At 43.7% G+C, this 15,457-nt stretch overlaps 1 protein-coding gene across 5 annotated transcripts; it reads left to right on the top strand.

The window, feature by feature from the left end:
* The first annotated feature begins 687 nt into the window (after positions 1–687).
* Positions 688–15,076, top strand: LOC112258859 (protein Hook homolog 2). 5 transcript variants are annotated; one of them, XM_024433486.2, is made up of 23 exons: positions 688–890; positions 1,721–1,803; positions 2,753–2,825; positions 2,980–3,030; positions 3,225–3,357; positions 3,690–3,757; positions 5,563–5,625; positions 5,823–5,903; positions 7,646–7,809; positions 7,912–8,052; positions 8,165–8,366; positions 8,486–8,596; positions 8,767–8,854; positions 9,026–9,092; positions 9,988–10,125; positions 10,797–10,884; positions 11,337–11,342; positions 11,488–11,522; positions 11,639–11,721; positions 11,841–11,944; positions 12,108–12,215; positions 12,303–12,378; positions 12,540–15,076. In XM_024433486.2, the coding sequence occupies exons 1-23, from the start codon at positions 846–848 to the stop codon at positions 12,791–12,793; spliced, it is 2,262 nt and encodes a 753-aa protein (XP_024289254.1). In that variant the 5' UTR covers positions 688–845; the 3' UTR covers positions 12,794–15,076. The 5 variants fall into 5 exon arrangements, with proteins under 5 accessions (XP_024289254.1, XP_024289256.1, XP_024289258.1 ...); XM_024433488.2 differs by having other exon boundaries at positions 12,303–12,374; positions 12,540–12,983; XM_024433490.2 differs by lacking the exon at positions 1,721–1,803.
* Positions 15,077–15,457: the final 381 nt, after the last annotated feature.

Raw genomic sequence — 15,457 nt, 5'->3', positions numbered from 1 at the left:
TGATCACGCTGGTAGGCGATGTCATGGCGACGTTAGATAGCTGGTGCCGCGTGCAAGTGCTCGTCTGGACTAGGAAACTCGGAAATGTCCGACCTCCTAACTGGTTGTAGTTATACACGTGCCGCGTTCAACGAATCAGTATGTTAGAAATATCAGAGTTTCATCGTTCCAACTAGCAGGTGACCACGACAACTGCTCATGCGCAGAAACACGTAATAGGGCGTAACGGTTGTCTCGCGCCAAGCTGCGCATGTGCAATAAATCAAAACCTGTCCGTTTGTCACTTTCACGAGGTTGGAGTAATAACATGTTCAAATACTTAGTACATTGTCTCGAATCTAGGTTGTGTCTTTAGATTTAGAGAAAATGAACAACTAAGGAATAATTTGTCACTTCTCAAACACTGGCCTGGTCTGCTTCCTAAGCGTTCCGGAAGTCTCGCGATGTTGCGTGCGTCTCTGGGTTTAGAAACTCTGTGACAATACCCCCTAGCTCGATTGTCTATTGTTTGTAATATATGTATGCTTGTGTTCCCTCATGTGCTTTATGTATTGATTTGATATAAAAAATATAAATAAAAAAAATAAAAAAATAATAATAATACAATTTTAATTTAAAATTTTAAAAAATAACACGTAAACACGGTCATCTGTTGCCATGACAATGTTATTAATACGGAGTCTCACTCGGATGCTTCATGGAGCTAAAACGCGAAAGTCAAGCTAGCTAACAGGAGGCCAAGGTTTGCTGACGTGATAGTGCAAGCTAAAAATAAACTTGAAGCTGAAAGTCTCCCAATCGATTGCTAGTGTGCTAACTGCAGAGTGTCGGTCAGACAAACAAAAATGAGTCTGGATAAAGCAAAGCTATGCGATTCGTTACTAAATTGGGTAAGTTTTACAAAGTTAGGGAACTGGGATGTATTGCTAGCCGGTCGTCATCCAAAAGGACCTCTCGCTTGCAGTTAGCGAAATTAAATTAGGTGTTTTTACAATTAAATGTAGCTAGGCATTTTATAGTTAGTAGATCCTTGAACCAGCTCAAATAAATAACATAATTAACTAGCTGTCACTGTCAAATAAAGCTAACTAAATTGTTTTGATGGTCTACTGTAAACATCAGAAATTGTCGTCTTGGACAAGCTCCAAAGTTTCCAGCCAGCAACTGAGCTAGCCACTCACTATCTTATGCAATCAGTACGAAGGTCTAGCCAAGCCCCAGCAAGCCAGTCACACTCCTAGCTAGCCTCTAAGTTTCTCAACTCCACGATAAGTACCATTAAGATGGTACATAGTTGAAAAACTCAGCCTTGAACCCTCCAAATATAGGTTGTTTAGGCTATATTAAAACTAGCTAGAAATGTGGAATGATCTCTTACAAACAAATTGCCAGCTAAGTAGCTAGCTGAGGTCTATCATTTAGTGGTTAGCAAACACTTTAGCTGTACAGCACATTAGTAGAATGTGCGGTCTAGAAGTGCTGGAAAGCCAATAAATCAAATGTATTTTATAAAGCCCTCTTTTATCAACAGTTGTCAAAAAGTGCTTAATAGATACCCATCCTAAAACCCCAAATAGCAAGCAATTTGCCCAACGTGTTGGCAAGTAGCATTTGCATTGTTCCTCTTCTCGATCAGTTGATTTCTAATTGATTGACGTGAAGTATAATAAATTACACACTAACACATTTTCTGTTCATTCATCATGTCCAACCCTTCCAGCTACAAACATTTCAGGTGCCCTCATGCACCAGCAAGCAGGACCTGATGAGCGGAGTGGCTATTGCACACGTTCTACACAGGATGTAAGGGCACAACATTTTTTTGTGTGTTTTGAGGTTGGTGATAATGGTGGTGGTGGGTTAACACAAGAGTAGACAACAGCTAAGCGTAGGAAAACTGGGAGATGTATGCAGTGTTCACATGTTAGTCGGAACTAGGAAACTCAGAAATGTCCGACTTGCTGATTCGATGAACACGGCACATGTATAACTGCAACCAGTTGAGTTGTACATTTCCGAATTTCCTAGTTCTGACTAGCATGTGAACGCAGAAAAAGGTCCTTACTTGCAGAACCCATTACCCTGTCACAGTAGCAAATGGCAATAGTAAGAGATTTGTGGAGTACGTTCAATCCCAGTCATTCTCAATTCACAGACCGATTTGCTTATCAGTTGCACACTGACATTTTGTTCTGGGCCTTGAACTACTTTGAGTAGAACCTGATTAGAGCAAATTCAATCATCTATTCAAAAGCCTTTTTGTAAAGTTAGAGGATGGGCTGTTAGTCTGTTTTATTTCTATTCCTACGCTTGATAGGTAATAGGTCCATATTTCTCAAGGCCTGGGTCTTGCAGATTGTGCCCAGGTGGGATTTTGTGCAAGGGCCTGTCCATTTAAGGGTACTGTCTGTCCAAGCCAAATTACCTTCATACCTCATCTGCTGTAGTATTTCTGTGCCTTTCTGTCCACACACACACACACACACACACACACACACACACACACACACACACACATAGAAATGTATCGAACTGGAAACAAGCAGTGCTTTTATCTGAAGGTTGGTTGAATTGGGTCATGGCAATTCTGGCCTCAAGCAAGTTTCCAATGATTGCTTGCTTGTTGTGACATTCATTGAGTGTCACATTAGGGAGTTTGCGTTTTCCAGTTTAGAAATACTCTGCCCTTTTGCTTCCTGTGTATTGTATGTCCCTAGAATATGTATTGTTAAGTGTTTCATCTCGTTAACAGAGACCCCTCCTGGTTTAATGAGGCATGGCTGGGCAGGATCAAGGAGGAGAGTGAGGCCAACTGGCGCCTCAAGGTGCAGTATGAGATAGAAGGATATAACACAGTGCCTCTAGGTTTTCACCTAGGCAACCTAGTGACCACTGGCCTTACTTTTTAAACATGGTGTATTTTCACCAAGGCAAAGATGCCTGTGTTCTCCAGCTCAGATTTATTTAATTTTCCTCCAGGTCAGCAACCTGAAGAAGATTCTTCAGAGCATGCTTGAGTATTACCATGATGTGAGTAAAGGCTTTTCCTCATTAAAGATCGGAAGGGATGGATGGTATATGCACGTTTCCTGCATTTCTTTTAAGAGCTCATTCTCTTCCAGTTGTTCCTCAGTGTTTGCATCTGTCTTAGTCCATTTGAAATATCATTGCTCAATGCATATATTTTTTCACAATCCCCATTGTCTCCATCCTTCTATGAACAGGTGCTTGGCCACCAGGTAGCAGACTTGCACCTGCCAGACATCAATCTGATTGGGGAGTTTGGAGATGTGACTGAACTTGGCAAGCTGGTGCAGTTGGTGCTTGGCTGTGCTGTCAGCTGTGAGAAAAAGCAAGGTGAGCTAGCTGGGATAGAGGAGGCTCTGCTGGGTAACAGGAAGTCACCTATGGAGAAAATGCAGAATTAATGCAATGACCTGATTATCACGAGTTGATAAACTGAGCATTCATTGGTTCGTTCCTACAAAGCCCCAACCATGTACTGTATACAGATTATGATAAAACAGAGTTTTAAAAGACAATGTGATCCTCAAATGAACAAGCTAGTGGGTTTGATGTGAATGCAGGAGAAACTGTTGCACTGTGTGTAAAGCAGTGTGTTTGAGTGTCTGACTGTCAGATGTGAATGTGATATTCAGTGGACTCCTCCTCCGTGTTTTTTCTCATAGAGCAAATCCAGCAGATAATGACCCTGGAGGAGTCTGTCCAGCATGTTGTCATGACAGCCATACAGGAGGTGAGTGATCAGTCTTTTTGATATTATCCTCTTTGTAGATCTGTCTGTCCTTTTGTGAGATTACACCTACAGTCGTGGCTAAAAGTTTTGAGAATGACACATATGAATTTCCCCAAAGTTTGCTGCTTCAGTGGCTTTAGATCTTTTTGTCAGATGTTACTATGGAATACTGAAGTATAACTACAAGCATTTCATAAGTGTCAAAGGCTTTTACTGACAATTACATGAAGTTGATTCAAAGAGTCAATATTTGCAGTGTTGACCCTTCTTTTTCAAGACCTCTGCAATCCGCCCTGGCATGCTGTCAATTAACTTCTGGGCCACATCCTGACTGATGGCAGCCTATTCTTGCATAATCAATGTTTGGAGTTTGTCAGAATTTGTGGGTTTTTGTTTGTCCACCCGCCTCTTGATTGACCACAGGTTCTCAATGGGATTAAGGTCTGGGGAGTTTCCTGGCCATGGACCCAAAATATCGATATTTTGTTCCCCGAGCCACTTAGTTATCACTTTTGCCTTATGGCAAGGTGCTCCATCATGCTGGAAAAGGCATTGTTCATCACCGAACTGTTCCCGGATGGTTGGGAGAAGTTGCTCTCAGAGGATGTGTTGGTACCATTCTTTATTCATACCTCTGTTCATAGGCAAAATTGTGAGTGAGCCCACTCCCTTGGCTGAGAAGCAACCCCACACATGAATGGTCTCAGGATGCTTTAATGTTGGCATGACACAGGACTGATGGTAGCGCTCACCTTGTCTTCTCCGGACAAGCTTTTTTTCCGGATGCCCCAAACAATCGGAAAGGGTATTTATCAGAGAAAATGACATTACCCGAGTCCTCAGCTGTCCAATCCCTGTATCTTTTGCAGAATATCGGTCTGTCCCTGTTGTTTCTCCTGGAGAGAAGTGGCTTCTTTGCTGCCCTTCTTGACACCAGGCCATCCTCCAAAAGTCTTTGCCTCACTGTGTGTGCAGATGCACTCACACCTGCCTGCTGCCATTCCTGAGCAAGCTCTGTACTGGTGGTGCCCCGATCCCGCAGCTGAATCAACTTTAGGAGACGGTCCTGGCGCTTGCTGGACTTTCTTGGGCGCCCTGAAGCCGCCTTCACAACATTTGAACCGCTCTCCTTGAAGTTCTTGATGATCCGATAAATGCTTGTACTTAAAGCAATCTTACTGGCAGCAATATCCTTGCCTGTGAAGCCATTTTTGTGCAAAGCAATGAGGACGGCACATGTTTCCTTGCAGGTAACCATGGTTGACAGAGGAAGAACAATGATTCCAAGCACCACCCTCCTTTTGAAGCTTCCAGTCTGTTATTTGAACTCAATCAGCATAACAGAGTAATCTCCAGCCTTGTCCTCGTCAGCACTCACACCTGTGTTAACGAGGGAATCACTGACATGATGTCAGCTGGTCCTTTTGTGGCAGGGCTGAAATGCAGTGGAAATGTTTTTGGGGGGATTCAGTTCATTTGCATGGCAAAGAGGGACTTTGCAATTAATTGCAATTCATCTGATCACTCTTTGTAACATTCTGGAGTATATGCAAATTGCCATCATACAAACTGAGACAGCAGACTTTGAAAATTAATATTTCTGTCATTCTCAACATTTTTGGCTACAACTGTTCAAGCACAATTCTTTGCTCCCTGAAACCTTTCTGTATTTAACAGCAATATACACTAAAACAGGCAATGGCTCACTTATTGTCCTGCTTACCTCTATATTGACAATGGGTTTCACCATGTGATCTCTCTTTCTGGAGTTTGAACCAGCAATTGAATGTTTTGTTGTGGTGTAGCTCCTAGCTAAAGAGCCAACTGTTCCAGGAAGTCCTGAGACCTACGGGGACTTTGACTACCAGGTGGGACCCGCTCTCTTCTTACTCTGTTTCTCTGAATACATTAAACTTTCACTCCCCTGCAAGTTGGTTTTATCGCTATTCCTCAATTGCCGTCTCATTTACTTGTCTTTCGTGGTATCTCTCGCTCTCTCTCTCTCATTCTCTACCTCCCACTGTGTTGTCTATAACCTCCCTTGTGCCTCTCTCCGTGTCTGCAGTCCAGGAAGTATTATTTTCTCAGTGAGGAGGTGGAGGCGAAGGAGGATCTGGGCCAGCACTGTCGGGACCTGGAGCACCAGGTGGGCAGAGGGGACTGTTTGTTAGTTAGCATGTTGAGTGTGTATCTGCAGCTCTTTGCCATGAGTGAAGTGACCCTATTTATTCGCTTAGCTGAGGATTGTTGTCCAGTCTGACTGATTCCCCCTGATGGTTTGTTGTGTAAACGGTGCATAGAGAGTGATGGGACTCTTTTTATTTTATTTGATTTTTTTTCTGTATCTGTCCCATTATGGCTTCTGTGAGTGCAAAGGCAGCACCATTGAAGCCATCTCTATTTTGAACAGTGGAGGCTGGTGGGAGGAGCTATATGATGATGGGCTCATTGTAATGGCTGTTATGGAATTAAAGGAACGGAGTCAAACGTGGTTACCATATTATTGATGCCATTCCATTCCAGCCATTACAATGAGCCTGTCCTCCTATAGCTCCTCCCACCAGCCTCCGCTGATTTTGAAGTAGTCAATTTTCTTCTACTACTTCTGAGTTGGTAAACAAACTGAAAGGGTGCATACTGCCACCTGGAGTGTGTTGTTTGAATAAAGCCATGAGCCATGAGGCAGCATTAACAAACATAACCTGCAGTTATGGAATTGTTGCTCACAAATAATTAATTGGCTGATCCTTCCTGATGTCCTGGATGGAATTATGTGATCCTTTCTTAACCAATAGGAAGCCACACCCAGTTGACTACTTCAAAATGGTGAAAGTTCTCAATGGCGCTATACATGCTAAAATTGGCTTTTGGGTACTAGAATCCTCTTATTCTCTATGAAACAGTGCTAACTGTGCTGTTAATGCTGCCTCTGATTAGGCAATGTCATTGGGTACAAAGACTTAAGTCATTGATCCCCAATAATTACATTGTATTGTATTTAGGATTAGAAGGCAATTACCACTTATGTATTCAGCATATTTCTTAATATGTTAACATTCAACACATTAAGAAATTCTCAGTAGTTTATGTAGTTCTTTACTTTCTCCCTGGTATGATGCTAAAGCAAGCCATTTGTCCTTAAAGTTCAGTGTAGAGGTTTGCTGTGCTCAAACTGGAAAGATGTCCAACAGGTAAGTAATAGATGCCCCCTTTTTATATTGGCATGCCTGCTTGCCTAACCCACAAACATATTCAGGGTGGACGTACCCTAAACCACCAACCAACATTCTTGTCCATGATAACCCCAAGGATAGTTAATCTTTCATCAAGCCTCACTAGCTTGAATCCTTAATTAAACATCCCTTTCTGAGCCCACTCTCCAGTCTCCCCACTTTGTAACTGTTAGTCTGACTGACTCAGACATCTGGTTTTCTATTTCCCTCCTTGAGGGGTAATGCTAACAACTGCTCCATTGAGAAAGTGGCCCACCCGACTGAGAACATAGCAGACCAGCTGACTAACTGCGTTGATGTTTGTGCATGTGAAGTTACCACCAACCCTCATGGAAAAACATTGCATGTTTTGCAAGCATTGTACAGTGTCTATTGCTGGATATGTGAGTGTGGCTCTATTTTCTTCAGCATTTGTGGAGTGTCTTTTTTCTATTCTGCATTTTCATGAGTAAATATGTGGGTTTTTTGGCGGTGTTCTGCATTTTGAAGTGTGTCCTTTTTCTGTGCTCGGCACTTTCTATGACTCAATGTGTGACTGTTTGTTCAGTTGTCTCTAGGTCTCCTCCCTCTCTAGCCTTTGTTACATGCAACTTTGTCTGGTTCTCTCTCTGCCTCTCCACCCCTGACTATGTCTGTGTGTGTGTTTGGTCCTCAGTTGGCAGCCGTCCTGGAGGAGAAGTCGTCCCTGCAGGTGGAGACACAGTCCCTGAGGGAGAAGCTCAGCCTCAGTGACCCACAGGATGCTTCTACCACCATCACTGGCAAGAAGCTGCTGCTGCTGCAGAGCCAGATGGAGCAGCTACAGGAGGAGAACTACAGGTCACAGTCATATCCTCAACACAAACCTCCAAACTAAATGCATTCTACTCTTTTGATACAATTAATTTAGCATTTTCTGTTTGCCCCCTGTTTGTGACACAGACTAGAGAACAGCCGAGATGACATGCGTGTGCAAGGGGAGATTCTGGAGCGTGACGTTTTGGACCTCACTCAACGTAACGATGAACTGACCAGCCTCGCCCAGGAGGCCCAGTCTCTCAAAGATGAGATGGACATCCTCCGGTGAGCCCAGCGGGAGAGCAGTCTCTCAGCAGTCTGTGGCCTCCTATCCTTCTCTCCTTTCCTGTCCCAACCTCAAAACGGCTTCCCCATCTCACCCTCTCCCCTCCTACAGGCATTCGTCTGACCGAGTGAGCCGGCTGGAGGCGCTGGTAGAGACGTACAAGCACAAGCTGGAGGACCTGGGGGACCTGCGCAGACAGGTGCGTCTGCTGGAGGAGCGCAACACTGTCTACATGCAGCGCACATGTGAGCTGGAGGAGGAGCTACGCAGGGCCAACTCAGTCCGCACCCAGCTGGACACCTACAAGAGACAGGTGGGCAGAGAGGGCTAGAGAGTGGGGAGGGTTAACAAAGGTGTGGAGATGGATGTGTGTATGACACATGATGGTATGAACTCTTCAGACCCTGAATGTGTTTGCCTCCCTGCTGTCAGGTCCACGAGCTTCACACCAAGCATTCGTCAGAGGCACTGAAGGCTGAGAAGTGGCAGTTTGAGTACAAGAACCTTCAGGACAAGTATGACGCCCTGCTTAAGGAGAAAGAGGTGAGAGAGGATGGCCGGGGACGACTCCTTTCCAGACTAAGATGTATTACTTAAAAGGGCATGATGTGGATTTAAAATCTCTGAAATTCTGAGGCAGTCACTTTGAACACTTCTAGTAGGATCAGATTGAGTGCAGTCTAACCCCTACGTTATCCCAATGTGTTTTCCAGCGTTTGATCTCAGAGCGAGACACACTACGGGAAACCAATGATGAGCTCAGATGTGCACAGGTCCAACAGAAGGGCCTCAATCAACCAGGTGAGTCCAATGGACACAGCTAACATCCTGAACCTTCAGCCTTTGTTTTTCTAAATGACAAGATGGTAGAGGGGGGTTGTTTGACCTTTTGTGGCAGTTGATAAGACTACTGTCAAAACAAATGTGATATATTTTCCCCTGACATCTTGGCTCTCTCTCTCTCCCCTTCAGGTGGATTATGTGAGGACTCTGGCACAGTGGGAAACCTGGCCTCTGAGATGATGCCCACAGAGTTCAAGTATGTGAGACTGAGTGAAAGCTTCATCTGTTAGATAACACCTATCTGACCTATCAATAGACATACAGTGGTGTCAGAATTTAATTGCTCATTTTCAACTGCAGGCTTGGGCGGTACCGGGCTGTTTAGATTTTTTTTATTAAACTACAATTCAGTTGAGCCAGTCACATGGTATATTTGTTTATTAAGAGCATGTGGAGCAAACTGAAGTTTCGTGACGTCCACTGTCGAGCAGTACAAGAGCTGATCAAGTTAGACTTGAAATTCACTCCTAATGTTTGCCAGGTAAATATATCTATACGTTAACGATCTTAATGCCAAATACATTTTCTCCAGCTATGCATTTGGTTTGCTAACCTGCTAGCTATAGGTGGCTGGCTTGCAAGAGCAAGCTTCTTGGTTACAGCAGAGACAATCAATCCCCTCCTAGATTTAGTGTGAGTAGCCTTTTGAGATAGAACCCAGCTCATAAAGTTATAGAACTGTCTTTGCTTTTAGTTTATGTTCGCTTGTGCTTGTTAGCATTTATCTAACGTTCGCTATGGGAATTCACTAGTACTTTGATAGCTTTTGAACAGAAATGATGCCCTTTGTGTGCACTGACGTTAATGCCGTAAAACCGGTATGCTTCAGGAACGATATGGAAATCTGGATCCGCCCAAACCTAGTGTTCAGCTGTGATAAATGGCAAAGGTCTTATTCCTCAGCCACACTATTTTTAGAACCAGAATGTGCCATTGGCTCCATGAATAGAATGGCTTTGTCAGATGGCACTGCTGTTAAATTGGCTGAGGTGGAGTTGAATACTTCTGTTGGTGTGTAGTGTACTGACCTTTGCCTCTCTGCCCCACTTCCCTGCCTTCTCTCTTTGACCTCATCCCTTCTGCTTCCACAGGGAGACGGTGGTGCGTCTGCAGAGTGAGAACAAGATGCTGTGTGTCCAGGAGGAGAGCTACAGACAGAGACTGGTGGCGGTACAGGGTCAGCTGGAGGAGTCTCAACGCAGCCAGAACACCCTGGAGACACAAAACAGGTGTGTGTGTGTGTAGGCATGCGTAAAATAAAATATACGTTCTATACGAATACCACTGCATCTCATCCACAAAAGTAAAATAAAGCGTTTTTAGTTATGCACATTGTGATTTGATTGTATGTATCAAGGTCAGTCCGTGACGATATTAGTCACAGTATATATTGCCAGAGTTTCTGTTTTGAGTTTCACATTTGGCTAAACGGAGGAGCGATCTAGCTAAATGTCAGCTCACTTTGGTCTGTGTGTTGAGTTGTGTTGTGTGGGCCGGAGCAGAGGATGGACAGCAATGAGCCAGATTGTCCCCCGGCTGTCCGTACAGCGCGCGTGTGTGTGTGGGTGGGCGGTTTTTGAGTGGATCGTGTGTGTGACGATAGATCCAGAGTGTGGGAGGCAGGCAGCCGTCTTCAGCAGCAGGATGAGAGCATCCCGAGCTGTGGAGTATGGCTGAAGTAGCTCCGTCTTCCCCTAATTAACCACAACACACAGAGGGGAGTGGGTGGGCGGGACACCGCTAGAGTGGACTAATGCAGCGGCTGATGTGACATTGTATGCATCGCCAGCCTCTCCCACTCACTCATCAAAACCAGCTTAATCGAATTTCCTCATTTTCTCTTCCTTTCCCCTTCTCTCCCTCCTGCTTTTCTTATTTGTTCTGTCTCTCCTCCTTCCAGGTTGAACCAGCAGCAGATCTCTGAGCTGCGGTCCCAGGTGGAGGATCTCCAGAAGGCTCTACAGGAGCAGGGCAGCAAGGCTGAGGATGTGAGTGGAGAGACAGACCCTCCTCATTTACCCTTCTCCTCCTCCTCTAAACATCCTGTTACTCCTGTTACCTTGTCCATACCAATCACTGAGTGGACCCAGTCTTCTCCAATCAAAGACGACAGTATACTGAAAATGTATAGGAATCAGGAATGAAAGGACCAATCTCTCTTAATCGGTTGACCATCTTAGTTCAAATATGTTTAAAAAAAAAAAATGTATAATTTATTTTGTAGTCATTATAATTGGAAAAAGAGACCTAGACCTCAATATAGTCCTTGAGGACTGTTGTAGACTGTATCCTTCTCTCCCCTCCGTTGACTGCCTGCCTGTGACTGCTCTCTGAGATTTTGTGTGGGAACTTTAACCCTTGTTTGCTGTGTTGATTCACCATTAACGCCTACCCCTCTGTCTCTCCGCCTGCCCCCACCGACCGACATTCGGCCAATCAGGCCATCGTAAGTACAGCCCATCCCTGCCTGGGCTCTGATTTGACTTTGACTACTTCAGTTGTGTATTATGCTTATTATTTGTGTCTCTGTCTGACAGAAGTCTGTTTCTCTGTAGTTTGAGTGTTGACTGACTTTCTTCCTCTCCGTTCAGTCCTCCCTGCTGAAGAAGAAGCTTGAGGAGCACCTGTGAGTACTATTATCACTGATGCTTGCACACTGCACCTGTGAAGGGAGTATTATTACCGCTCTGTAGATTCTTGCACGTCCGGCTCCTCCATGCTTTTCCTCTGTCCTCGTCCCAGGGAGAAGCTCCATGAGGCCCACTCAGACCTGCAGAAGAAGAGAGAGGTCATTGATGACCTGGAGCCAAAAGCGGACGGCAACAGTAAGTAGTCTCTTATTTCCTGCCCTTGGGAGCAGTGCTATCAAATAGTATCAATCTAAGAGCACTTTCAAGCTCTGAAAATGCCGTTAATATTTCCTCTTCAACCTCCCTCCTGTCAGTGGCGAAGAAGATCGATGAGCTGCAGGAGATCCTGAAGAAGAAGGATGAGGATATGAAGCTGATGGAGCAACGCTACAAGCGCTATGTGGAGAAGGCCAGGACGGTCAGTCAACACTGCCTGACACTAAACTCATCAGTACAGCACCACGGTGCTTGGCCGCTGCCTTAAATCTGAGTTGCAGATATCGTCAAAGATTGTCATGCACATTGTGACATAGTTGAGAATTTCCGCACCAAGTATATGTGTGTTTGTGTTCATTGTGAAGGTGATCAAGACTCTGGACCCCAAGCAGCCGCCTCTGACTGTGTCTCCTGATGTTCAGGCCCTCAAGAACCAGTTGACTGAGAGAGACCGGAAGATCCAGCACCTGGAGGTAAGAGCCACTCTACATTGACTGATGAGATGCAGATGAGTAGTGCATTTCTGACCCTCCATATGCATGAACAACTCCTGTGTGCAGCATGACTGTGAGAAGAGCAGGTCCAGACATGACCAGGAGGAGAAACTCATCATCAGTGCCTGGTACAACATGGTGAGTAAGTAAACCTCTCCGTATCTGCCTAATCTACATAGTATTAAAGCAGTTGGCATGATAGGTGCTACAATGCTGTGCAATGACTTGTATAATGGTCTTGGTTTTTATGTTAGTAAGACATTTACCTGTCTTATGGCTTTATTTCTCTCTCTCCCTCCCCAGGGTATGGCCCTGCATCAGAAGGTGGTGGGAGAGCGGTCTGGTCCGTCCAACCAGGCCCAGTCCTTCTTGGCCCAGCAGAGGCAGTCCACCCACGCCAGGAGAAGCCTCGCAGCCCGCCACCAGCCCAGATAAGACATATCAACTCTGGGGGAGGATGTGAAAATGAGGCAAAACATTGTCTATATCTTAGTGTTCACTTCTTCCGTACTCCCACTCTCACTGCTCTGATGCCTTCTCGTCTTGGTGTTTTGTGAAGATTGCTGCTGCCTCCTGCTGGGCATCTCTATTACATGATTTTCTGGAGTGTCTGTGATGCAGAGCTACTTAATGCACCTTCAAGTGCTTTCAAAGCTGCCAGGACTTTTGAACAAAGATGAGTCTTGGGTCTAAATGAGAGCTGGAATGAAGGAACATGAAGTGGATAGAAAGAAGCTGAGTGACTAATCCTTTGTCATGGAATTCTTAGACAATGTTTGTCATTCAGTCCCTTCATTTCTTTCAAGCCCTCTTTTTAGCTATAATGTATTTGATGTTTTCTTAAGATTTAGATTAGGACATTATGAGAATCAATGCTTTGGAAGGCCACAATGATGACCGAGATGGAAAGGGATGATTTCTGCTGTCAATAGGGCAGGGGTCTTTACCTTCCCCCTACTACTACTATATATTTTCACGCTTATTGTCCAGCCCACTGCCAGGCTAAATAGATATTATCCTCTTACTCTGACATAGAAACACTAAGAGAGACCTATGGGTTGAGATCATGGTGAATTTGTGCGATTTGTATTAATTTATGCCCAAGTCATTTGGAGATTCTGGCTTGTGCTGTGTCTCTGACACTTTTAAATGTACTTGGGGAGAGAGACTGTTGAAACGCTAGAACAGGGGTGTCATCCGGATCCAGATATTTTTTTTGGGGTGGTGGGTGTATTCAAAATACTTTTTCAATGATTAAAACCAAGTTTGAAACTGTAGAAATGATAATGGACCTACATTCATACAGTTTATTGACTGTCCAGCTCACTAATAATCATCAAAATGACAGTCAGGGAGCATCACTTTTTGCCAATTTTGATGGCGAGGAAATGTTGAAGACTGAATGTGGCCCCTGGGGCAAAATGGGTTTGGCACCCCTGATCTAGAAGAGCTCAATAATACGTCTTCGATATGAGAGGAACACATTTTCTCTGCACACACAGACATGACCTCTTTATTTCTCTGTGTTTACTCTTTCAAGCTGTATCATCTACTTGATTTTTCTTCATTTGTTATGAGTTGTTTTATTGTTTGAAGAGCAGGAAGATTAGCTTTCTAGACATTTTTTCTTTCTAAATGAACCTCCGCATTTTGTAGTTGTGTTAGTCTGTATAATAATGTACAGAAAAGCACTCCCTCCCTTTTGATTATGCTTAATTTCCTCTGTTAACCTATCTACTTTTAAAGACTCTTGTATCAAATTCCTGTGTGGTGTTCACATGTAATGGTAGACGTTCAGAAAGACCGTTTGGCTGGTAGTATTCACACAGACTATTGAACAAGGTTTTGTTTAAAGCTGTAATATGGGAATTTATTCTTTGAATGATGGACTAGATTTGGTTCTTTTTAACTTTAATTTATCCCCTCTAAAGAGTTACAGGGTGTTTTTAAGAATTATAATTGGTTGCACACATCACTTTAGACTGATGTGAATGTAGGAAATGCTGGTGCTTGTGAGAACCAGAATGTGGGGTTATTGATTCACATTTAATTGATATGTGGGGAAATCTGGCCACACTGGAGGTTGTTACTGTGTAATCCTGAAGGGAAATAAGGTTTCAAGGTAGCAATGGTATGTAGCTTTTCTCTCGTTCTCAGCAGAAACACTCAACTATAGATGCTTCTGTTCGCTGACACTGGAACTTACCTAGCTAATGAACAATGTGTACTCTTTTAATGGCAGAATTATTTACAACTGAATTTATGTACATTTTTACCTATCCTTTTCTCAAGATGAACCTGTGAAGGACAGTGCTATTGTTGAACACTACAGCTATCTGATTACTTTGACAGTATCCACTTAAACATGGAACTTATTTTTGGTACCCAAACTGCTCTCTGACTTGGACCTAACCCTCTTAAGTGTGTAACTATCTGTGCAATGTTATTTACCAGGCTATGAAACCACAACTGTGTGTACATTTAACTTCACTTAGTGTTTTACTCTTTAAGTAGATTTGGTGTTTATTTGGTATTAAATCAGGAAGTCTGACTTTTAATTTCAAAGTAGTAAATCAACATTCCAACTGAACTGTTATGTTCTAGTACTGAGATGGGGCCTGCGCAATTCAACCTGTCCTTGTCGTGACTGGAAATCTGTCAATGTACTGTCCAATTGCAGTATAACTTGACACTGCCCATTAGCAATATATTACAATTGGCATTTACCATCACAAATTGGACATGCAGTTAAAGGGCTTAAACTCTACTGAACAAATATAAACGCCACATGCAAAGTGTTGGTTTCATGAGCTGAAATAAAAGACCCCATATATGTTCAATACGCACATCTCTCAAATGTTGTGCACAAATTTGTTTACATTCCTGTTAGTAAACATTTCTCCTTTGCCAAGACAATCCATCCACCTGACAGGGGTGGCATACCAAGAAGCTGATTAAAGTGCATGATCATTACAAAGGTGCACCTTGTCCTGGGAACAAGAAAAGGCCACTAAAATGTACAGTTTTGTGACAACACAATGCCATATATGTCTCAAGTTTTGAGGGAGCGTGCAATTGGCATTCTTACTGCAGGACTGTCCTACAGAGCTTTTGCCAGAGAATTGAATGTACATTTTTATACCAATGTTGTTTTAGACAATTTGTCAGTATGTCCAACAGGCCTCATAACAGCAGACCACATGTATGATGATGTGTGGGTG

This window comes from Oncorhynchus tshawytscha, linkage group LG09 (genome assembly GCF_018296145.1).
Source record: "Oncorhynchus tshawytscha isolate Ot180627B linkage group LG09, Otsh_v2.0, whole genome shotgun sequence".
NCBI classification, from domain to species: domain Eukaryota; kingdom Metazoa; phylum Chordata; class Actinopteri; order Salmoniformes; family Salmonidae; genus Oncorhynchus; species Oncorhynchus tshawytscha.
Note: the sequence above shows the minus strand (reverse complement) of the source record. Positions and strands in the feature narration are given on the sequence as shown.